Below are 25273 nucleotides of genomic sequence, written 5' to 3' on the forward strand. Positions count from 1 at the left end.
CTATTATACGCACACCGCGGATCTTGGAAGATCAAGTGAAAGGTGTGGGGATACACCAGTCCTATAAAGGCAGTCTTGAAGGGGAAATTTGAGACTTTACATTATCTGAGGTATTTTAAAAAATAACATTTCAATAATACATTCTATGCAGGTCTAAATATAATACATTAAATGATGGTATTTCCTAGTTCAGGGTTGTAATGCAGTTCTGTATTTACCTCAGTATTCATACTGACCACCATCATAATTTCATTCTTTCGTTTTACTCTATTTTAAAATTTTCCACACTTCAACACAATAGGAATATGCCGGACACATATGCCAATTATTATGATGACAATCAGTATAAGGATTAAGAATTTGCCTATGCTGGCGATCACTTCCTGGACCCATTCCCCTAGACCTGAGAACCATTTCACTGGGTTCAGCCATGAAACCCATCCTTCTATCTTCTCCCCTACTTCAGCCACTGAAGCATTATGGTTCTTACGAAATTCCCATTTTAGCTGCAGAATTTCATCCATCTTTCGGTCTATCACCTCCTTGGGGTCGCTGGTATCATTGGTGACATAGGTGCAGCATTTTACTCCAAATTGGGCGGCCAAGGTTACGCAGTACCCTCCAGTAACAGCAGTTAAATAATTTAACACTAGCCTGTGTTGCACCAGTTCTTTCTTGTATGCTTGCAATTCTCTTCCTGTATACCTGAATGTGTCATCGTACATCTGGGTGATATTATCTATCAATTTAGCAAGTTCCTGAATATATCTAAAGTTTAATGTACGCCAAGCGATCCTGGTGGGATCCAATGTGACTAAAACTTGAAAGCCAGTTGTCTCACTAATTAACTGAGTGGCTTTGTGCACGTCACCAGGTATCATATTTAGTTTGCCTCTGTGTTCATATTGTGTGTGAAGATATGGTGATGGTGTGTTTTTATGTATACCAAGCATTTCAACATGTGTGAAGGTCATAACTTCTGGGACTACTCTTCCCAGGTAACACAAACCTTCGGAACTCGGGCAGAGCCACTTATATGCTTTTCTCCCACATATAAAATATACATTATCAGGGAGAACATAAGGAATGGTATGCATCATTATCATTAAGCACATTTCCCTTACAAACAATCCTATTTCTGGGTCTTCCATCTGGTACATGCAAGTTTCTGGCTGTATTATTTTAGCACAATAACCATCTGGCACCTTACCAATAATTTCTTTGATGGAACTCAATGCATACCGGTACCTAAAATGTCTCCCACTAGATTTAATTGAGCGTAACAGATAATGGTTTATGGACTCATTATCAGCTCTTTGTGAGAAGTTCATCGTCTGATTATTCCGTGTCACTTCCCAACTCCCGGGTTTATTGGGGTTGGTTATGTTTAAACACAAAAGTGATCTATCTACTTGGAATTGATAGAGTTTGAAATGAGGTGGTTTGGATGAGAGGAATTTTCCATCCAATGTTTTCCCTTTTTGTAATTCTAAAATTTCCGTGATATTCAGCTGAAATGGCACCAACCCTACATTATGCTGTCCCTGTGGCACATGTGAACACACCCAGCAATCAGTTTGATTTAACACTTTGCCTACCATGCCATGATAATCCTCTAAAGGATACCCACCCCAGTACGGGTTATATTTAGGCTTGCACTGTTGGATACAGTTCTCATCAACTAGGGACCCACAAAGCTCACAAATACAGGAATCTTCAGACGATAAACCTCCACACCGTCCCCGAGTATCCGGAATAACAGCTCTCTTAACAATAACAGTACAAAGATTGGTCAGACACTCCCCTGATTGTCATTGCACTCCTCCTGATTCCACTCCATCAGCACTGCCATCAACTCCCCTCTCCACAATCGGTCCCCCTTCACAGAAACCGGACATTCCCGAACCAACCAGGATGGTGAACACTCTAAAAGAGAACATGAAAATGAACACAGCAGGCCCGTCCATTGCCACAACAAGACCTGCAGATTTCTTTTAATTCAGGTATCTCACTACAACCTTTTCAATCCTCCCGGAACAAGTTCGCGAGCGACAGGTCCACGCTATCAGCATTGTCTCCGACTTGTTTCTCCACCGGTTGATTGACCTTTTTGCAGTGAGTGGAATGGACCCAGGTATCTCTCTCAGCCACCTTCAAAGATGTAGTACTTGTCAGCACCACCTGGTATGGACCTTCCCATTGATCAGTCAAACAACCTGAACGCAAGAAATTTCTGATCATAACATATTCTCCTGGTTCAACATCATGACAGTTAGTTTCAGACATATCATTGGACAACAATTTCAGTTTCTGTTACTGTTGTTTTAACTGCTTACTCATTGATATAAAATACTTTACAGTTACCTCATTGTTACCCTTCAAGTCTTCCTGTGGACTTATAATCACATGAGGTTGTCTACCGAACAGTATTTCAAATGGGGACAGATTTAGAGGGGGTCTAGGAGTGGTCCTTATACTATGTAGGACCAAAGGTAACACTTCTGGCCATCCTAGTCCAGTCTCTGCCATGATTTTACTCAACTTATTTTTAATAGTCCCTTTCATCCTCTCTACCTTGGCACTGGCTTGCGGTCGGTAGGGGGTGTGAAGTCGACTATTAATACCCATCAGCTTACACATATTTTGAAAAACATCACCTGTGAAATGAGTACCCCTGTCACTCTCAATGATTTTAGGGAAACCATATCTGCATACAAATTCCTGAACTATTTTCCTGGCAGTAAACACAGCAGTATTAGTGGCCACTGGGTAGGCCTCAATCCAATTAGAAAATACATCAGTGCACACTAATACATACTTAAGATTCCTGCAGAGTGGTAATTGGATTAAATCAATTTGTATCACCTGGAAAGGTCCATCAGTCGGTGGAATGTGGGACAGTTCGGTAGGGATCGCTTTCCCTATGTTCTTCCTCAAGCAGGTCAGATAGGACATTGCTATCTTTTCTGCTTGTGAAGAAAAACCTGGTGCGCACCAGTATGCTCTCACCAACTTGCACATACCTTGCTTTCCCAGATGAGTCAGACCGTGTGCTGCCTCAGCCAGGCTGGGGTAATATGCCTTGGGGGCTACTGGCTTACCTTGTCCATCCCTGCAGAGCCCGGAGGACTCTTGCCCACATCTCTTGGACTTCCAAATGTACTTTTCTTGAATTGAACACAAATTTTGCATCTCAATTAATTTCGGCATATCAATTGTTTGGAAATACATCATTTTTAACCCTGCTGCCCATTTTTCAGCTTCATCGGCTCTGTTGTTGCCCAGTGACACCGGGTCATCCTCACATGTATGGGCTTTACACTTGATTACTGCCACCGCTTTGGGCAGTTGGATTGCTTCTAAAAGATGTTTTATGTGTCGGGAATGTGCAACTGGTGTGCCTGCTGCTGTCATAAAATTTCTCAGACGCCATAGAGCCCCGAAATCATGCACCACCCCGAACGCGTACCTCGAGTCAGTGTAAATGTTTTGCCTGCTGCCAGTTCACATGCTCTAGTTAGTGCTACTAATTGTGCCACCTGGGCTGAGTGAGGAGGACTAAGAGGTTTAGCTTCTATGATGTCTGTGTCATTTACAACAGCATAACCTGTACATAATTCACCTGTGTCTGTTTGTCTATGACAACTCCCATTAATATAAAAAGTCACATCTACATTCTCTAAAGGTGTGTCGTGTATTTTATTATCATTATTATTATTATCGTTTATTTATATGGCCCAACAAGTGTTCCGCAGTGCCTTACAAAGTACATAAACAAATAGATTGATTTACAGTGACTTACAGTACAGTACAATACAATACATTACAGGACATGGATAATATAATTTGCTACATTCATGACCATAACACCAGGTAAGCAACAATGCAAAGCAATCAAGTGTTAGGTGCCCTGGTAGAGAGTAAGAAGTAGATGAAGGTATAGTAAGGAGATGCACAAGAGGGTAGAGGGCCCTGCTCATAGGAGCTTACATTCTAAGGGGGAGGGACAGACAAACAGGGGTGAAAGATGGGGAAGGCAGGGAGGAAGGAGTATGTAGCAGCAAGTTAAGATGAGAGCTGGAAGGCTTTGATGAAATAGTGGGTCTTGAGAGCCCGTTTGAAGGATTGTAGAGAGGTGGAGAGTCTGATGGGAAGCGGGAGAGAGTTCCAAAGGTGGGGAGCAGTGCAGGCAAAATCTTGGAGGTGGGAGTGGGAGGAAGTAATCAATTGGCATGAGATGCGGCGTGCAATTGTTGAACGAAGAGGGCGGATGAGATGAGATCAGAGATGTAAATGGGAGAGGAATGGCTGAGGGCTTTGTAAGTGAGTGTGAGAACCTTAAATTGGGTTCTAAAGGGGAAGGGGAGCCAGTGGAGGGCTTGTAGGAGAGAGGAGGCAGATGCAGAGCATTTTGAGAGGAAGATGAGCCTAGTAGCAGCATTGAGGACAGACTGGAGAGGGGAGAGAAGGGATTTGGGGAGGCCAGATAGGAGAAGGTTACAGTAGTCCAATCTGGAGATGACCAATGAGTGTATGAGGGTTTTAGTGGCATCCTGGGTGAGAAAGGGTCTAATCTTGGAAATATTTTTAAGATGAAAGCGACAGGACTGTGAGAGATTCTGGATATGTGGTTTGAAGGAGAGGGAGGAGTCCCGGATAACTCCAAGACAGCGCACTTTGGGGCTAGAGGAGATAGTTGTGCCATCAATTGATAAAGAAATGGTGGGAAGTGTGGTTATGTAGGGGGGAGGGAAGATGATTAGCTCAGTTGTTAGACATATTAAGTTTAAGAAATCGCTGGGACATCCAAGAAGAAATGGCAGAGAGACAGTTGGAGACACGAGTGAGGAGAGAGGTAGAGAGGTCAGCGGAGTAAAGGCAGATCTGAGTATCATCAGCACAGAGATGATATTGGAGGTCAAAAGAGCTGATGAGTTCTCCTAGTGAGGATGTATAGAGTGAGAAAAGGAGAGGTCCAAGAACAGAACCTTGGGGAACACCCACTGCAAAAGACTGTGGGGGAGAAGAGGAGTCATGAGAGGAGACAGAGAAGGATCGGTCAGAGAGGTAGGAGGATAGCCAGGAGAGGGCAGTGTCACGCAGACCAAGGGAGTGAAGGATTTGCAGAAGGAGAGGGTGGTCCACAGTGTCAAAAGCAGTAGAAAGGTCAAGGAGAATGAGCAGAGAGTAGTGGCCCTTGGATTTAGCAGCAAGGAGGTCATTGCTGACTTTTGTGAGGGCAGTTTCAGTGGAGTGGAGAGAACGGAAGCCAGACTGAAAAGGGTCAAGGAGGGAATGAGAGGAAATAAATGTGGTAAGGCGCTTGAAAACAGCACGCTCAAGGAGCTTGGAAGCAAAAGGGAGGAGAGAGATGAGACGGTAGTTGGAGAGAGTGTTAGAATCAAGGGTTGTTTTTTTTAGTATGGGGGAGACAAGGGCATGTTTGAATGCAGACGGGACAGTGCCTGATAGGGAGAGATTAAGGAGGTGGGCAAGATGGGAGCAGGCAGAAGGAGAGAGGTAGCAGAGGAGATGTGAAGGGATAGGGTCAAGGGGGGAGGTGGAAGGGGGGGAGGACTGGTTGAGGGACATGACTTCCTTTCCAGATACGGGGGAGAAGAAAGTTAGAGTCGGTAAAATTGAAGGAGAGGGGTGATCTGGGAAGAGAGGAGATGGATAGCAGGGGGACTGGTGGGATATGATGTCCTGACATATGGAGTCAATTTTAGATGTAAAGTAGGTAGCAAAATCAAGGGCAGAGAGCGAGGAGGGGAGGTGAGGAGGGGGTGGGCGGAGGAGGGAGTTGAAGGTGGTGAAGAGATGTTGTGGATTTGAGGACTGAGAGGAGATGAGGTTCTTGAAATATGACTGTTTAGAGAGGGAAAGGGCAGCACTGTATGATGAGAGCATAAATTTGAAATGGAGAAAATCAGCCTTAGAGCGTGATCTTCTCCGCTGTTGCTCGGCAGTTCGCGAACACTTTTGCAGGTATCTGGTGCATTTGGAATGCCAGGGTTGAGGTCTAAATCTGCGAGGGTGAATAGTGATCGCCGGAGCAACAGAGTCCAGAGCAGAAGTAAGGGAGGTATTGTATAGAGAAATGGCTTGTTCAGGGCAGGAGAGAGAGAGGATAGGGGAGAGAAGTGAGTCAAGCTGGGAAGAAAAAGAAACGATGTCAATAGCGTCAATGTTACGCTTAGTGATAGTGGCCTTAGGAGGTAGAGGAAGGGAAGGAGAGAGGGATAGGTTAAATGAGAGAAGGTGATGGTCTGAGAGGGGGAATGGGGAATTGTAGTAATCAGAAATATCACAACGGTGAGTGAAGACCAGGTCAAGCGAATGCCCACTCACATGGGAGGGTGAGGAGGTCCATTGGGAGAGACCAAATGAAGACATGAGGGTGAGGAGTTTGGAGGCAGAGGCTTCTGTGGGGATATCAATAGGAATATTGAAGTCACCTAGGATAATAGAGGGAAGTTCAGAGGAGAGAAAGTGAGGAAGCCAGGAAGTGAAGTTGTTAATGAATTTGGAAGGACGGTAAATGACAGCTACTCTAAGGTGAACTGGTTGGAAGAGGCGTATAGCATGAACCTCAAATGTAGAGAAAGTAAGAGATAGTTCAGAGGGTAGGAGTTATTAGGAGTAACCGGGGGATAGAAGGACCCCTACCCCACCACCATGGCGACCCCCAGGCCGAGGGGTATGAGAGAAGATGAGGCCCCCAGAGGAGAGAGCAGCAGGGGAAGTGGTGTCAGAGGGTGAAATCCAGGTTTCAGTAATGGCTAGGAGATGCAAGTTTTTAGAGATGAAAAGAACATGGGTGGGTACGAGTTTGTTACATACTGATCTGGCATTCCAGAGGATAGAGGATAGAGGGACAGTGTTTGTGGGAGAAATGTGAATTAGATTATTTGGGTTGCTGTAGCGAGAAGGTGAGTTTAATATGGGTGGCCGAGATGAATGTAGTGGAGAGATTATGCGGGGACCAGTGCTGGGAAGGGAACCTGTAGGTGGTTGGCAGGGAGGGAGTTTAATATGATGGGGGTGGTATGGGGTGACATGGAGAGGAGGTTTGGAGGAAGGATTATCAGTGGGGTAGTAGGAAAAACACTGTGTTAGGCAGTGTCCTAAATATTTTATTCTGGATTGGCATGGCTGTAGTTTGTCCTTAGCCACCTTGTGTCCTGTATGCAAGAGATGAAGCAACAAAAGTTTAGTATCATTCAAACATGACATAAATGAATCAGAACACAGCAATAAATCGTCCACATATTGAATTAGAACAGATCCATTGGCAGGTTGAAAAGATTGTAAACAGTCATGCAATGCCTGGGAAAAGATACTGGGGCTGTCTATGAAACCTTGGGGCAACCGTGTCCATGTATATTGCACACCTCTGTATGTAAATGCGAATAGATACTGACAGTCAGGGTGGAGAGGCACAGAGAAGAAAGCAGAACAGAGGTCAATGACAGTGAAATGGGTTGCATTTGGTAGGATCTGCATCAGGATGACAGCTGGATTTGGCACTACGGGGAATTGGCTCTCTACGACCTTAATAACACCACTAAGGTCTTGTACCAGCCTATAACCCCTCCCACCACTCTTATTCACCGGAAAGATGGGACTGTTGGCTACACTAGCTGTACAGACTAAAATTCCCTGTTGCAATAATCATTCAATTATTGGAAAAACCCCTAATTCTACCTCCTGTTTTAGTGGGTACTGGGGAATTTTTGGAGCTTGCCTACCACTTTTCAAATTTACCATTATGGGGCTTACATTTGCCATTAATCCAGTGTCCTGTCCATCCTTAGTCCAAAGGGAATCTGGAATTTGGGACAACATTTGATCTATCTGGGATGGATTTTCATTTAAACTTGTAGAGTGATACATTATCCTTTGGGGAGTGTCCAACATATCCCGCACCTCGTGCGCAACCCTCTCGGGGATATCTAAAAATATACCATCAGGATTGCAATATATAACACATCTCATCTTACATAACAAGTCTCTGCCCAGCAGGATAGTAGGAGCCGCAGCAGCCAATAGAAAAGAATGCCTGGTATGCAACGGCCCAATAGTAACCTCTGTGGACTTTGTTAAAGGATAATGTTCCACTTTACCTGTTACACCCATTGTTGGTACTGTCTCGTTGGTCACCTGTAAATTAACGGGAGATTTTATCACTGACCTGGTCGCCCCTGTGTCTACAAGAAAAGGATATTCAGTACCAGCTACATCAACCATCATGACCGGTTCTTCCCTAGTACTTCCCGTTAACCTGGCTATCTGTAGACTACAGGTATGAGCTGACCCCTAGCGTTGGCTACCATTCTCCAATAAAGCATTAATGGCCACAATTGGAGCTGGTGCCTTCTGGACATTTGCTGTTCTCTGTGCATATCCCTTATGGGGATATCCAGGTACTCTCTGGTTTGGGGGTCCTACCCTTTTTACTCTGCAGTTTTTAATTAAATGTCCTTGCTGGTTACAATTAAAACATATTCGTGGATCGGATGAAGACACAGGGCCTGATTCAGAGCCGGACGCTCTGAATGAGCGCCCGCTCTGAATCAGGGCGTTTTTTTTTTTTTTGTGCATCCTCACCCACAGCTTATGCGAGCGTCCATGATGATGGTTGCGATGGTCAAGACCATCACGACCATCGGGCTTGTGACGATACCCTTGCGGTAGGGTCTCGTTGCCACAAGCCCTGGAGTGATTTTGGCCAAAATCACTCCCAATGACATCACTAGTGATGTCAGTGGGGCCGGACCCAGATGGTAGGCTTTCCCATGGGAACGCCTCCGTCTGGGCAGCCATGCCACCAGCACGCCCACCAAAGGGGGTGTGCTGTCACTCACCATCAACAGCACGCCCCCTTTGGTACAAGTCCCATAACGACGGCTTGTCCGTCGCTATGTGGGTCTCGCGCATGCAAACTAGGGCACCATTGACCCGCTTGTGAGTGCTCAGCGCTCGCAAGCGGGTCTGAATCAGGCCCACAGGTTGTTGTAAGGTTTGAGCAGGGGGAAAAGGTGGTGGATATGGGTAGGGATATGTAGGATAAGGGTATTGTGGGGGATATGAAGATTGTGAGTAGTGTGGGACCTGTGGTTGTGTAGGGTTAGTAGAATAGAGCTGTGTTTACTGTTGCGTGGGATTAGTGAGGGCATATAACTGTTCAGGTGTAGGTGTGTGTGTAGATGCAAGTGTGTCTGTTGGCTGTGATGTTACTGTCATTCCTTCCAGAGCTTGAATACTGACAGCCATTAGTTTTTCACTCTGGGTCTCTCTCTTCTTTGAGATGTTCTTATCATGTTCTATGGCAGATTCTATGAGTGTATCTATTGTGACTCCCCTCCAGCCAGGTTGTGAGGTCTGAACCCGAGTCTTTAAGTTTTCCTTAAGACCGTCCATCAGTACCGTGACTATCATTCCCCTGTGGTGAGTGCTATCTTTAATATCTTCTATCCCAGTGTACTGGGTGATAGCCTGCAGAGCCCGGTCGCAATACTCTTCTGCAGATTCACTCTCCTTTTGCTTTATGGTGAAAATTTTGTTCCAGTTAACTACTACCAGAAAATATATATCCAATTGAGTTACAATGCGAGAAATGTTACCTTGGTTTCCTTGGTCTGTTAAGGGAATGTCACCATCCAATACACAATCCATGATAAATTTTGTCACGTCGATATTGCGTGGTAGAATGGCCCTTAACACCACACGCCAATCTTATTAGCTGGCTCATGAGAACTACCCAAATTCCTCAAAAATCTCTGACATTTGGCTAGTTCCTTTTTGGGATCGGTGAAATCTTTTATGATGGAATTTAGTTCTGCTCTTGTCCAAGGACAATGCATTACAACTTCCCTCGTGGGCACTACACCATTCGCATCTGCATTTCCATTCGGAACAGTTATTGTCCGAATGGGATGCAGACTGGTAGCGCTGCTACCTTTGACCTTGTTTCCTTGCTGGGTGTTTAATCTGTTGCTGCTACGTATGGTATTAACAACTTCCTCTATGGGCGCAGAGGGTGTTAGCACTTCCCTTGCTGTCACCGATGGAGATGGCGGCACCACTCGTGATTGTCGTGGTGTAGCATCTATCATTTGTACAGCATGGGAAATGGCAGACATTACATTAGGCTCATCATCCACATCATGAACATTTTCTTTATAGTTGCTTAAGAGAGGGTACAAATTGCTTTTTACATTTTTATGGGTATTTTTGATAACTGTACTTGCACCTCCATCCACATAAGGTGGGGGTGGTGCGCGTGAACTGCTGGCAATACCTTCCGCAATGCTACCTTGCTGCACGTGCGCGCCATTTTGCGGCTCGCCCGCATTGCAATTCAGCATCGCAGATGTATTCTCTGGCAATGCACTCGCAACGCTAGTTTGCGTCGCTTGCGCATTTTTAAGCCACGCATCCCCTTCCTGCTGCCACAATTTTAAACATTCATAATATTTGACATTTTTCTCTCGGGAGCGCATCAGACTGATGTGATCCCTGACATTATCTAATACATCTTTATCAATACTACCAATTCTGGGAAACGGTCTAACACTCTTCATCGTCATTTTAAACCATACATCACAATACCTTATTGCATAAGTACCGTACTTAGTATGCATAATACGACGGGCCGATCCAAGTGGCGCTTCCATTAGCAGCACATCATTGTCTAACATCTCTATTGTTTGCGTGGCTCCCATTCTGAGACAACTCCTATGTTTTTCAATAAAGATTTAAACTGGTGAAAGACAGTCAAGATACTTTCACTTACCTGCGAACGTCTTGGAAAAAAGGCTTATGGAGGACTTCTAGAAGCTTCCACTCACCTACGGAAGTAAAGGCCGCTTCCACTCAGCAATCACTTTTTGACTACCTTTCAACTGCTAGGGGGCAGCAAAGTACCCATTGTGTTCCAGTTGATTTCGTCCACTCTCCCACCAGCTCCCAAACACAATCTAGCCAAGATTATGTGGTTCAATTATAGTGTTCAAATAAGCCTAACAGATCACACACATTAATTACTGAACGCTATAATCAAACTGGGGGCTGAACCCTAACAAAAATAACACACCATACACCTGCTTTGTGTAAAGTAAACGGTAAGCTGCTACCGAGTTACTAGGCCAACTCCTGCGCCTAGCACTTAAGGGTCCTACGATATCCTTTACATTTAGGTCCCGTGTTACACCCTAAACAAACACAGTTACACACTTTTTTCCTGCGCAGAAAAATACACGTTAACCCAGATATTTAGCAACAATTGGTAATGTAAACTCAATGGCTTTGTTTAAACACGTGGCAGCACAACCGGAAGTACGTATACGCTATTGTGCGACCAGTCGCATACACAATAATGCGACTACCACACAACCGTATGACAACCATTAGCAGCGTACACAAAATTGCGTCTTTACTGTGCGCAAAACTGCGACTCAGCCGCATGTTCAATACTGCGGCACCCCTTTAAATGTTAGGTTCTATCAACAAAGGAAAACAAACTTTTTCCTCTCTTGTCCCTGGATTCTAGTCAGCGTCCCTGGCCCTGCCTATACCTTCTGATATCCTGCCTATAAACCTCTAAGGATGACGCTATTTTGTGTACGCAGTTATACAGTAAATAAAGACTCCAGACCTAGAACCTGTGGTTCCAAAGCACAAAGTATTATTCAAGTAAAAGTACAGTCAGTTACATGCTAGTTATAAGTACAATTTAGCGCAAAGGAATTATACAGACCCAAGTACAGTTATACATACGCAGCACTCTGGACAGATGTAGGCATCAGCAAGAAACCCCTCGTCAATCAGCATTCAGCACGAAGACTAGAAACCCAGGGTCAGAGCACACATATTTATACCCCCCAGAGATAGACAACACAATAGAGAAGTTTGTTGCTAATACCATTGGTCCTAAAGGAGAGGGCATATGTTACAAGGCATCTAACAGGTTGGTTCAAATAGACACAGTCCAGCCTCTAACAACTGGTGGTCTCTGGTTTCCCACCTCATGCAAATCCTAACAGTTGGTCATATAATGTACATTTTGTTGCTTGAAGTCTCTGCGGTCCATAAGTTGAGAATGCATGTTGCGATCTCTACATCGATGTTACCGGAATACTGTTGAGAGAGTACACATCAGTGCAATACCAAACATGGCTTATTTATCACGTATAAAACCTTAGTTACAAAATAATCTTTATTTCATAGCAATTATAGTAAATGTGCATACTTGAATCTTATACCTTAAAGCTTATGGAACCTTGTATGTGAATATGTAATGTGTGAGTATGTGGGGTTTGATGTAAAGACGCTAGTTAACTTGGGGCAGATGCGTGTGCATGAAGCTAATATTCAGCGTTTTCATACAGGATCTTATGTATTCGCTAATATGCAACTAGTTAACTGCGCAATTGTGCGTATTAATGTGTGTATGAGAAATGGTGTAAGATGCAATCGCATAATGCTAATAGTAATATCACCACATGTACTAAAGTGTGAGTTTATCTAAAATGGCGCATGGGCATCCATTCACAAAATGGCGTCTTGCGATTTCATTTCCAAGATGGCGTCTTGCGGCCAGTCGCAAGATGGCGTCGCTGCGATTAAATTTTAAACTGATCTTGTCTCAGCCAATAATCCAGCTTCGACAAGAGATAGACAGTACTAATTAGTTATACAATGTCTAGATAGACACCAGATGTTAGACAGTCAATAGTTAGACAGGGAAAAAAGTTCTACATAAACAAATGTCAGACACATTAAAGTTAGACATGTAAAAAGATCGACAGGTACAAAAGGTCGACTGGGTCAAAAGTTCGACACTTTACATTGATATTTATTATTTCTGCAACTTTGAGATGTCTGGAGATTTTGTTTTTCGGAAGAAAATTGCCATAAAAAAATATTGTAAATAGATTTCCCCAATAATTTACTGCCACAATGCTTTGAGCATCATTCAAAATATGAACTGCTGTGAACTGTTGAAAAAAATTAGAGTTTAACACCTGATCCGGTGAAACAAATGCATGAATTGCAGCTGCTCATTTAACACAAAGCAATCAAAATCATGGAGATTCTTGTCCTTGATGCTAAATTGTGTTTATTCGTATTTGAAAAACATCAGTACAGCTCCCTTTTAAAGTTACTCTTCTGTCTTATATGATGCACAGCATTACAACCATCTTGTGTTGTCATTTGATTAATTTCTGCACTAATTACATCTGTCACTGCCCCAGCTTTGTGTATACTTTAGGCATTTCCTTAACGAGATTACAAAGTGTTGATTTGCCACCTTCAGGATGTATGTGCAAGTATTTTACCATACAATTCAACTACTCAAATGAATGTTACCAATTTAATCATGTTGACTCTTGAAAACTCTCCAAATACAAGTATATGCAAACCTAAGGTTTTTGGACCTCTCATTTATTATTTATATATATATATTATCAAATGTCCTGACTAACTGACTGACTGACTCATCAATGCCCAGCCCAAACCCATGGGCTTAGAAACATAAATATCAGGGAGTATATGCCATCCATGACACAGGTGCTCACTAAGACGGGATTTTTCAAAATTCGACTCCTAAGGGGTGAAAAGGGCTAAAATGTTTCTTCCCCCTGTGCAATGTCCTGACTGACTGTCTCATCGTGGCTGTAGCACATTTCAATATTCAAACATCAACTGTCATCAAAAGTGGTGCCAAACATCACTGGCAGTTGGTGTGGCTCCCCTATTTAAATACTGAGGGAAGGGAATATGTTACTACAGGGGTGAAAGGAAAATGTGTTACAACAGCAGTGAGAGGGGAATGTGTTACTATAGAGGTGAGAGAGGGGAATGCATTACTACACAGATGAGGAAGGGGAATATGTTACTATAGAGGTGAGGGAGGGGAGCGTGTTACTACACAGATGAGGGAGGGAAATGTGTAACTATAAAGGTGAGGGAGGGGAATGTGATACTATAGAGGTGAGGGAAGGTAATGTGTTGCTACACAGTTATGGGAGGGGAATGTGTTACTACACAGTTGAGGGAGGGAAATGTCAAATGTCTTACTATAGGGTGAGAGAAGGGAATGTGTTACAACACGAGCTAGGGAGGGGAATTTGCAGCTACAGGAGTGAGCGGGTGTAATGTGTTACTTCAGAGGTGATGGAGGGGAATAAGTTATTACAGGTGTGAGTGAGGGTAATGTGTTACTACATATGTGAGGGAAGGATTGTATTTCTACACATGTGAGGGAGGGGAATGTCGAAAGTGCTACAACATGATTGAGGAAGGGAAACGCATTACTACTAGAGATGAGCGGATCCAGTTCTCCGAGAACCGGATCCACCCGAATATCCAGAGGCGAGATCCAAGTCCGGCTTGGGTTTTCCCATCTGACTCGGATCTCAAAGCAAGGCAAAACATCATCATCCCACTGTATTGGATTCTTACGGGTTTTGAATTGTATAAAAGTCCCTCCCCCACTGTGATTGGCGCCATTTGCTTGCAAAGTCCCAGGTTGTCAGGACTGTGCTTCATCCAAGAGGGTCTTCTATGTCCATCCATGGGCTGCTGCTTCATCGAGGGCAGGGGCTACTGTGTCCATCCAGGGGCAGGGTCTGCTGTGTCCATCCAGGGGTTTCTGTGTCCATCCAGGGGCAGGGGCTGCTGTGTCCATCCAGGGCAGGGGCTGCTGTGTCCACCTAGGGGCAGGGGCTGCTGTGTTCACCTAGGGGCAGGGGCTGCTGTGACCATCCAGGGCAGGGGTTGTTGTGTCAATCCAGGAGTTTCTGTGTCCATCCAGGGGCAGGGGCTGTAGAGGTGCACTCGTAAGTAATACTGTCGCACTGTAAGTGGAAAACGCAGAACACAGTGTATTCATAAAAAATATTGTCACACTGTAAGTGGAAAACGCAGTGAATGAGTAAAAAATATTATCACACTGTCAGTGGAAAATGCAGTTTATTCGTAAAAAATATTGTGACACGGTAAGTGGAAAATGCAGTGAATTCGTAAAAAATATAGTCACACTGTAAGTGTAAAACTCAGTGAATTCGTAAAAAATATTGTCACACTGTAAGTGGAAAACGTAGTGTATGCGTAAAAAAATATTGTGACACTGTAAGTGGAAACGCAGTGTATTCGTAAAAAATATAGTCACACTAAGTGGAAAACAGTGTGTATTTGTAAAAAATGTTGTCACACTGTAAGTGAAAATGCAGTGTATTTGTAAAAAATATTGTCACACACTAAGTAGAAAAAAACAGCGTATTTGTAAATAATATTATCACACTGTAAGTGGAAAATGCAGTGTATTCGTTAAAAAAATATTGTCACACTGTAAGTGGAAAACAGTGTATTTGTAAAAAATATTGTGACACTAAGTGAAACGCAGTGTATTTGAAAAAAATATCACACTGTAAAAGTGGAAAACGCAGTGAATTGGTAAAATTTTTGTCACACTGTAAGTGGAAAACAGTGTATTCGTAAAAAATATTGTCACACTGTTAGTGGAGAACGCAGTGTATTCATAAAAAATATTGTCACACTGTTAGTGGAAAGAAATGCAGTGTATTCGTAAAAAATATTGTCACACTGTTAGTGGAAAATGCTGTGTTTTCATTAAAAATATTGTCACACTGTTAGTGGAAAGAAATGCCGTGTATTCGTTAAAAATATTGTCACACTGTTAGTGGAAACCCAGTGTATTCGTAAAAAATATTGCTAGACTGTAAGTGGAAAACACAGTGTATTCGTAAAAAATATTGTCACACCGTAAGTAGAAAATACAGTGTATTCGTAAATAATATTGTCACACTATAAGTGGAAAATGCAGTTTATTCGTAAAAAATATTGACACGGTTAGTGGAAACGCAGTGTATTTGTAAAAAATGTTGACACTGTTAGTGGAAATGCAGTGTATTCGTAAAAAATATTGTCACACTGTAAGTGGAGAACGCAGTGTATTCGTAAAAAATATTGTCACACTGTAAGTGGAAAACAGTGTATTTGTAAAAAATATTGTCACACTGTAGGTCATTGTTACCGCAGTGTAATATTTAAAATTGGTACAAATTGACGTAGGTGCTGTACCCCACTTCATTCGTGTTCGTGTTTGTTATGAAGAACGATCACTTGAGACTGCAGGAACCACATACTAGTGGTGTAGCTGCTGCCAAGTGCCACCAAGTCATGATGATACTAGTCCATCTACATTATCTACTAAAGTCGATGCCCAAGGGCATACAGGGCTTAAGTCAATGCATCTAAAATCAAGCAAGCAATGTTTTACAGTGTTAAAGAAAAAAATTATTGAAAGCTAAGTTAGCTGCAGAGAAAGAAAAAGTTGGCAATATGCCATTTACTACACAAATAGGCAAGGAAAGGATAAGGCGTTGGCCTTTATTTATGACTGGTGGTTCTGCATCTTATGATGATGTATTCCCTTCTCCCTGTATAAGTGTCAAAAAACTTAAGATCGCTAAGGCACATGAACCAGCTGTGTGCTCAGAAAACTCACAGATCCCGAGGAGAGTCCAAGTATATCCGCAGTTGCCATGTGTGAGCCTGACCTTTCTAATACTTTACTTGAAAATGATCCTCCTTCCACCATTTGTGTGCCCTCTGCAAATGTGGGGATGAGCAGCACAAGTCAACATGCTGACATAGAAATTGAGGATGCTTCTGTGGAATTTCACCAGGAGGATGAGGAGGATATTTCTGTAATTGGCGCTAACAAGGGTGATGAGGATGTTGATGATCATGAGGATGTTGATGAAAAACTAAATCAGGCAACAGTTGTTGCCCATGGTGGGAAAAAGCCCACTGTTGTCATGTCTGGGCAAAGGACCAAAAAATCCACTTTTCATGTGGGGAATTATTTCCACCCGGACAACAGCTGTCAAGCCATCTTTAACCATTGCCAAGTAACAGTGAGTAGAGGTAAGGACCTTAACCATCTAGGAACTTCCTCCATGTTACTTCACTTGCAGCACATTCATCAAATTGAAAAGGGTTTTTCAAGTTCAGAAACTTTGGCTAAAATTTTTTTAACAACAATCAGTCCATTATCACCTAGCTGCTCTCTTCTCTCTGGATCCAAGTGCCTGCAATCTCCACCACCAACATCTGCATCATCCTCAACATCCTCAATCGTGATTGGAAGTAGTCCTGCATCCAGTTTCATAAGAATGACTGACTCCTCTTCTATCCATGGTTCCTCAGAAGGATCCTTAACTTCTATGCCTGTTGCTGCTGCTGCTGCTGAGAGTGGATCTTTATCCCAGAAGGGGACCAGGAAGAAGTCTACTTTTAGTTTACCCAAACAATTGACTGACAAACAATCCTTTGCAATGGGGAAAAAGTATGACATCATACACCCAGTTGCAAAGCGGATTACTGATGCCGTAACAGCTATGCTGGTACTAGATGTGCATCCAGTATCCTCCGTTAATGCAGTGGGTTTTAGACAGTTAATTGAGGTCATGTGTCCCCATACCATGTCTCTTCTAGATTCCACTCCTCTAGAATAGCAATTCCCAATATGTATAAAGGACATTAAAAAAAACCTTATTAATGTGCTCCGTAAATGCCATTGTGCCCATTGTCTACTTAACCACAGATATATGGACAAGTGGGAGAGGGCAAACAAAAGATTACATGACTGTGACAGCCCACTGGGTAGGTGTATTGCCTTCAACAGTGTAAACAGCAGCAACATCTAACAAATGCCAGCTCATTCAGAGGCAGGCTACTCTATGTATCACTGGTTTCACTAAGAGGCATACCGCTGGTAACCTCTTAGAAAACTCAGGGAAATCATTGCAAAATGGCTTACCCCACTTCAACTCTCCTCAGGATTTGTGATTTCTGACAATGCCAACAATATTGTGGGAGCATTACATGTGGGCAAATTCAAACACATCCCATGTTTTGGTCACACAATTAATTTGGTGATGCAACATTTTTTTAAAAATGACAGGGGTGTGCAGGAGATGCACTCGGTTGCCAAAAAGATTTTGGGACATTTTCAACATTCAGCAACTATTTGTTGAAGATTGCAGCACCAGCAAGTACTATTGAATTTGCCCTACCATCAGCTGAAGCAAGAGTTAGTAACTAGGTGGAATTCTACTCTATATGCTTCAGCAGATGGAGGAGCAGTTAAAGGCCATCGAAGGCTACACTATTGCCTTTGACATAGGGAAAGGAGTGGGAATGCACCTTAGTCAAGGGCAGTGGAGAATAATATTTGTGTTGTGCAGGGTCTTCAAACCCTTTGAACTTGCCACATGTGAAGTTAGTTCAGACACTGCCAGCTTGAGTCAGGTCATTCCCCTAATCAGACTTTTGCAAAAGCAGCTGGAGAACCTGACGGAGGAGCTGAAACTGAGTGATTCCACTAAGTATGTCGGACTTGTAGATCAAGCCCTTCATTTGCTTCACCAGGATCCAAGGGTTGTCAATCTCTTGAAATCAGATCACTATATTTTGGCGATCATACTTGATACATAAATCTGAATAGATGCAAAGAGCTGTTGGTGAAAAAATTGTCAGCTCAAGCAGCACGTGACACAGCAGCATCTCCTCCTTCAGTTCCTGCGGCTGCCAGGAAAAAAAAAATTCCTAAGAGACCCACTGCTGGTGGTGATGCAGATCAGTCAGCAAAACCTAATGATATCTGGTTGGGTCTAAAAGAACTGCCTACAATGAGTGACATGTCTACCAAGACTTTGTCTGACACTGTCACCATTCAGAGAATGGTGGATGATTATTTTAGGGATAGCATCCAAATAGGCATGTCAGACAGTCTGTTTCAGTACTGGCAGGAAAAAGAAACAAACAAACCAATCATTTCAGCCATAAGTTGCACACGCTGAAGTGATTGGTTTGTTAAACTCTGAATGTCCTGTTTCATATATACAACATAAGGGTGGGTTGGAGGGCCCAAGGACAATTCCATCTTGCACCTCTTTTCTTTGCATTATGTGCTGTTTGGGGCATTGCTGCCTGCCTTTTTTAATTTTATGGTTTATGAATATCCAGAAATTGAATTGGCCACAGACAGCATCTCCTGCATGCCCCTTTAATATTTTTAAAGAAAATTCTGAACCACCAAATTGATGGGGTGGGCAAATATGAGCAGCAGCACAGAGCATCTTCCTGCCAGGATGTGTGGAATAAAGTGCACTGCAAATAAGTTTAATACAATAATTACTTGTGTTTATTGTTCACATACAAATATATTTACTAGAGATGTGCGCCGACCCTCGTGTTTTGGTTTTGGATCTGGATCTCCCCTGGTTTTGGATCTGAATCTGGTTTGGGATTTTTTTCCTTGGTGTTTTGTTTTCATGTTTTGGTTTTGGATCTGGATTTTTTTCTTAAAAAATTAACAAAAACAGCTAAAATCACATAAAATGGGCCTTTTTTTGTTCCTACAGTATTAATAACCTCAATAACATTTATTTCCACTCACTTCCAGTCAATTTTCGTTACCTCACAGCTCACAATATTGATTTTTTTCATCTAGTTAAAGGGCCAAAAGGTTGCATCCAGCTTGTTGGTTCAAAACTGATTGATATAATTATTAATAGAGTTGAGGACTGTGCAAAGATAATGGTTGGGATACCCTTGAGGATTGAAGGCATGGGCCTTCATAGAGGACAAGGAAGTTGACGGCCTTGCATTATCATGATGACTGCTGGCGGTAGCTACAACATGTGGTTCTTGGCCTTGCTCTCCTGTCATGTGACAGCCCTCCATATTTTCTGCGGTCTTGAAGCAGTGTCACAAGAACCAATAGTGTAGCCAAGGTGCGGTTACAAAATTCACACACATGCAGTCGTGCGCACACAGAAAATAAATATACAAAAGACACTTTTATTTTTCGGGTCCAGAACTTGGGCCCAGAGCACAGATTGGTGACGACTGGAGTCGGGCAGCACTAGGTTGCGTTGCTGTATCTTGTGTGGCTAAGCCTAACACGCATACACACACAGAAAATAAATAGACAAAATACATTATTTTTTTTGGGGGGGGTTCGGGTCCAGAACTTGGGCCCAGAGCACAGATTGATGACGGCTGGAGTCGGGCAGCACTAGCATGCAACTTGCGTTGCTGGCTGGATCTTGTGCGGTACTGCGGTTAAGCCTAACATACACGCACACACACACAGAAAAATATAAAAGACACTTTGATTTTTTTTGTTTTTAGCAGAACTGGAGTTGGGCTGGATCTTGTGCGGTACTGCGGTTAAGCCTAACACGCACACACACACAGAAAAATATAAAAGACACTTTGATTGATTTTTTTTGTTCATAGCATGACTGGAGTTGGGCTGGATCTTGTGCGGTACTGTGGTTAAGCCTAACACGCACACACACACAGAAAAATATAACAGACACTTTGATTTTTTTTTTTTTTACTTTTTTTCTCTTTTTGGAGTCCAGAACTTGGGCCCAGAGATGGACACAGCACAAGCCCAGGACACAGCAGACAGCACAGTGACAGTGACAGCACCGTGACCAGAGACCAGAATGGATCAGCAGTCACCAGCTCAGGACACAGCAGACAGCCCAGATGGATCAGCAGACAGCACAGTGACAGTGACAGCACCGTGACCAGAGACCAGAACGGATCAGCAGTCACCAGCCCAGAACACAGCAGACAGCCCAGATGGATCAGAAGACAGCACAATGACAGCGACAGCACTGTGACCAGAGACCAGAATGGATCAGCAGTCACCAGCCCAGGACACAGCAGATAGCACCAGCACCTCTCCCAGCCCTACACTACCCACCCTCCCTGTTCAGTCTCCACAGCCAGAGTGAAATGGCGTCCGTCGCGTGGTCCCTTATATACTACATTGATCATAGAGACGAAAGCTTGAGAACTGCGAGATTTAAGACTCTATCATTTTGTCTCAGTTTCGAGATCCGACCAGGTGGGAAAGTGGGAAAGCCTGCATGGATCAAACTCGGTTATGCTAAATTCGGGTGGGTTTGGCTCTCTGGAATCCGAAGCCGCTCATCTCTAACATTTACATTGTACATATAGTGCATAAAGCAGGCTGAGGTAACCTGAAGCACGCCACCTGTTGACAAATCACTTCCAGTAGGCCCAGCAAACATCACAGATGCTGGGAGTTCTAATCAGCCTGAGAACTACATGCTGCTTTCCTCTGATGTAAACAGCAAGTCTTGGTCCTATTATCCCTAACAACCTCCCTGAGTACAAACCAGTAAACGTCTGTTTACAGTATGTTCGAGCAGCACCTCCACAAGCAAGGCCACCTCATTTTTTTTATTAGATCATGATGTATAAGAAAAATTAAAAAACCTCCTCCAGATCAAAGATGTCTTTTAGGAACAGAAGAACTTGATCTTAGATTGATCTTCCCTCATAATTTTTTTTGAGAATCAAAATATTACATTGAATAAATTAAAAACGAATCAATCCTTCCGTCCTTTCCCTGTCTTCAGTCCATAAACATTCCAACTCCGTCGGGCCTCTGACCTAGTTAAGGAAAACATTCTTGGTTTTTAAAATTCCTAGGGGTCATATAGTTTATTAAACTGCCATGCTGTCTACCACTGCAATGCCACTCTGTGCCATGTTCGAAGTTGAACTGCCATATGTTAGTGACGGTCACTGCTGTCGCTTAGCTTAGTCAGCCAGCTAGTTGGATGCAACCTTTTGGCCCTTAACTAGATGAAAAAATCAATATTGTGACCTGTGAGGTGGTAAAAATTGACTGCAAACAAGTGGAAATAAATGTTATTGAGGTTAATAATACTGTAGGAACAAAAACAGGCCCAAATTATGTGATTTTAGCTGTTTTTATGATTTTTTAGTAAATAATACAGATCCAAAATCAAAAACCAAAACATGCAAGGGCGGTTTTGGCAAAACCAATCCAGATCCAAAACAAGAGGAGATACAGATCCAAAACCAAAACACGAGGGTCGGAGCATATCTCTAGTTACTACAGAGGTGAGGGAGTGAAATGTGCTAGTACACAGGTGAGGGAGGATAATGTCTTACTATAGCAGTGAGTATATATATATATATATATATATACATACATACACACACACATACACATCACCATTTATAACCAATACATATAATAATTGGGATTCATTTAAAAAAAAACAAAAGAAAAAATATTTGGGCCATCCTATGTTGCATAAGGCAGTGGTTCCCAAACTGTGCGCCGTGGAACCCTGGGGTGCCTCGGGACACTTACAGGGGTGCCTCAGGATGTTGGTCTAGCACCAAATCAAATTATTTATGATCAATATAATGTAAATATGTTGTCAAACAAAAGCACAAACCTGTCCACCAACACATAACTGAACCTAAGGATGACAGGTAAGCACTTTACAACATTTTTTTTTATTTCTCAATAACAAGCTTTTGGCTTAGGGGTGACTTGAAAACAATGCTGATACTCTAGGGCGCTGTTATTCTAAAAAGTTTGGGAACCACTGACATAAGGGACATAATTGTTAATTCATCTCAATTCTTTGTATTAAGAGCCTGTGTTAGTTTTTTAAGATAATATATCAGAGAGTTTAACTTGTCAAAACTCAAAAAAACTCAAAAGATACACAGCTACAGATTTCTTTTACAGTGTCATGTATGGGACATTTCATGGAATAGCCCATTTGTACATTTTAAATAAAGGTGAAATACAATTATTTTGTAGTGAAATATTTTATTATTACATGATAAATCAATAAATTCATTCAAAATATCATGCTAGCATTGGGATCATTGATCCTTGTGCCTGCATGCCCCTGCTGTTCAGATTCACAGTGGGTGAAGAAGTTGGAGATCAATATTCTGAAAAGTTTGTGAGTCTGATTCTGAGTTAGGAGCAAAACAAAACAGAAAAAAGTAACTTTGTACCAGAACCAAGGTGCGCAAATACTCTTTTTGTATGCATGATCAACACTGGCTACTTCATGTATACCACAAATGCTGAACAGCTTTATTTTTACAAATTTAGATTTGATCTAGGATAGACCCATCCTAAATCTAAGGTCTATATTACATTTAAAGCAACCCTCACATTCAGTGCAAAGCACACCTGACTTTACACTGAATTCGAGTGGCAATTACATTTTTAGATCCAACACGTTGAGTAATGGCGGCTTACAAAGCCGTTGCTTCATTATAATAGCCCAAAATCTCTCTGTGCATTTTAAATCTGCCCCTCCTGCTGTACAAAAATGTTTTTGCCAAGGTGCAAAGTTGCTCCTTTTTATCTTTGCTCCCAACTCATAATGTAAGCAAGGCCCTCTTACCTGTCTGTCTGTTTGTCAATACCCAGTTTATTTTTGGTACTGTGTTTAATCCCAAATGTAAAGCCCTGTGGATCATGCTGAATCTATATAAATAGATTAATAATAATAATAATAATAATAATAATAATAATAATAATAATAATAATCTGAACAGCAGGGGCATGCAGGTGATTCCGATACCTATGTGATACTGAGAGTTAATAAACACCCATGTATTGCTATTCCGAATAAGTCCTTAGACTTCTTATAAACAATCAGCTTCATAGAACAAACATTATGCAAACGTCTTAAACCAAATGATTGTTTGACTCAATCTGCCACTTATTTAAAGAGACAGTGCATGTTTCCTCTTTGTAGGGTGTATATGTATAAGATCATCAGTGTTATATCCCTACAGTCAGTTATAAATGATGCATGCATAACATTATTATATTATATTGATCCATATAACATGCTGTATATTTTATGACAGAAAATGTACTTACCTTCCATCATCTTATGATTGCTGTCAGACTTTATTTCTCTCCTCAGTAAATTAGAAGTACTTTATTCTTCTAGGAGTAGGTAACAGGAAGACACATACTTTTTCATGGTGATAATGCTGTTATGCTTCCTCCTGATCGAAAGATGTCTATTTTTATATATGAAGCTTTGTTCACTGTACCATGAAAGGATCCTGAGATTCATCTGTTGTGTAACTAAGACTCCGTATCCCCTGTTACTTTGTGACTAGCCTGCTCTCCTCTACACTGCATTAAAGAGTTGGTTGTTGGCAGATTTGCAGATGGATAAGGTTTTGAATGAGAGACAGCGAGGGAGAGAGAGGGGACACCCATTTAACTCTTCTAGAGTCCTGCACAATAGGGATGAAGGGTGTCTGGCCTCAAAATATCAATAATCTGGTATTACTGTGCAGTAAGACATTGTAGATCATGTGTAATACCCTAGAGTGATGCGATTGACCCCCCTCCTCTCTGTGCAATCTCATTAAAATGTGATATCTAAAAAGGAATGTGCTGGCTGAATACATTGAAGCAAATGGGGGCTGTCAGAAGAGGCGCTTAGAATATATTTACATTATATGGAAGGCATTCAGAATACAGTGTCTTAACAATTTATGTTTGTGGCAGCTCACAACTTGCCTCCAGTAAACAATGTAAAGCTATGTTATGGTGGGATAACTTTAACCCAACAACAATAAACTGTCCTCAAATTGCGACTAGTAGAGGGTTAATTTTGAACATAGCATTTGTAACTTTCTAGTTTATGTCATCTGACTTGTAATTGTAATACATTTTGATGTTAAAAATGCTTTTATTTTTTCTTCTACTCTTTTGGAATTTATAGACTTATTGATCCCATAAGAAGTACTTTGTAGGTCATGATACCTTTTAGTGGACTGGCATTTGAGTCATATGATTCATTATACTGCACAGGTGTTTTTAGTTGACCTTCAACTACTATGTCACTGCATAATATGCATTTCCATCTCCTTAAATTGAAATCATAATAAGCTATACGTTGATCCTATGCAGAAGAGCACTTTACAACATTCACTTAATTGTTACTGTACTCAAAGGTTCCCACATTTATGACATTTTAGATTTGTCAGAGAATTGTATTCATTGGGTAAAGTTAAGGGAAACTGAAAACACAGCTATGTCTAATTTTTATCTGTTTTAAGAAGTGCATAATCTTTAGCTGTTACCTTTGGGAACAGTTTTGCATAAATATTGAGGTCTAACTGATGTGCACGGATCTTCTAGAGTAGGAGTGGGGAACCTTTTTTCTGCCAAGGGCCATTTTGATATATTTTAACATTATTCGTGGGCCTTATCCAGGCCACGCCCCCTCTGTGTGACATCACAAGGGATGGGGTCACAATCGTTGGTGATTACAGTATTGCCCGTAGCATCCTGAGGATGCTCCGGGGAGCTGTAAGA

General features: G+C 42.2%; 1 protein-coding gene across 1 annotated transcript in view; it reads right to left on the bottom strand.

Annotated features, from left to right (window-relative positions):
- The window catches only part of LOC148524182 (protein NDNF-like), a 68900-nt gene extending 44838 nt beyond the window's left edge, over positions 1-24062 (bottom strand). The window contains exon 1 of the mRNA XM_088472235.1: positions 23816-24062. Coding sequence (XP_088328361.1) covers positions 23816-23825 — 10 coding nt within the window. The 5' untranslated portion in view covers positions 23826-24062. The remainder of the gene's footprint in view (positions 1-23815) is intronic.
- Positions 24063-25273: the final 1211 nt, after the last annotated feature.

The sequence above is a fragment of the Taudactylus pleione genome, unplaced genomic scaffold (genome assembly GCF_031769625.1).
Source record: "Taudactylus pleione unplaced genomic scaffold, aTauple2 ptg000121l, whole genome shotgun sequence".
Lineage (NCBI taxonomy): Eukaryota > Metazoa > Chordata > Amphibia > Anura > Myobatrachidae > Taudactylus > Taudactylus pleione.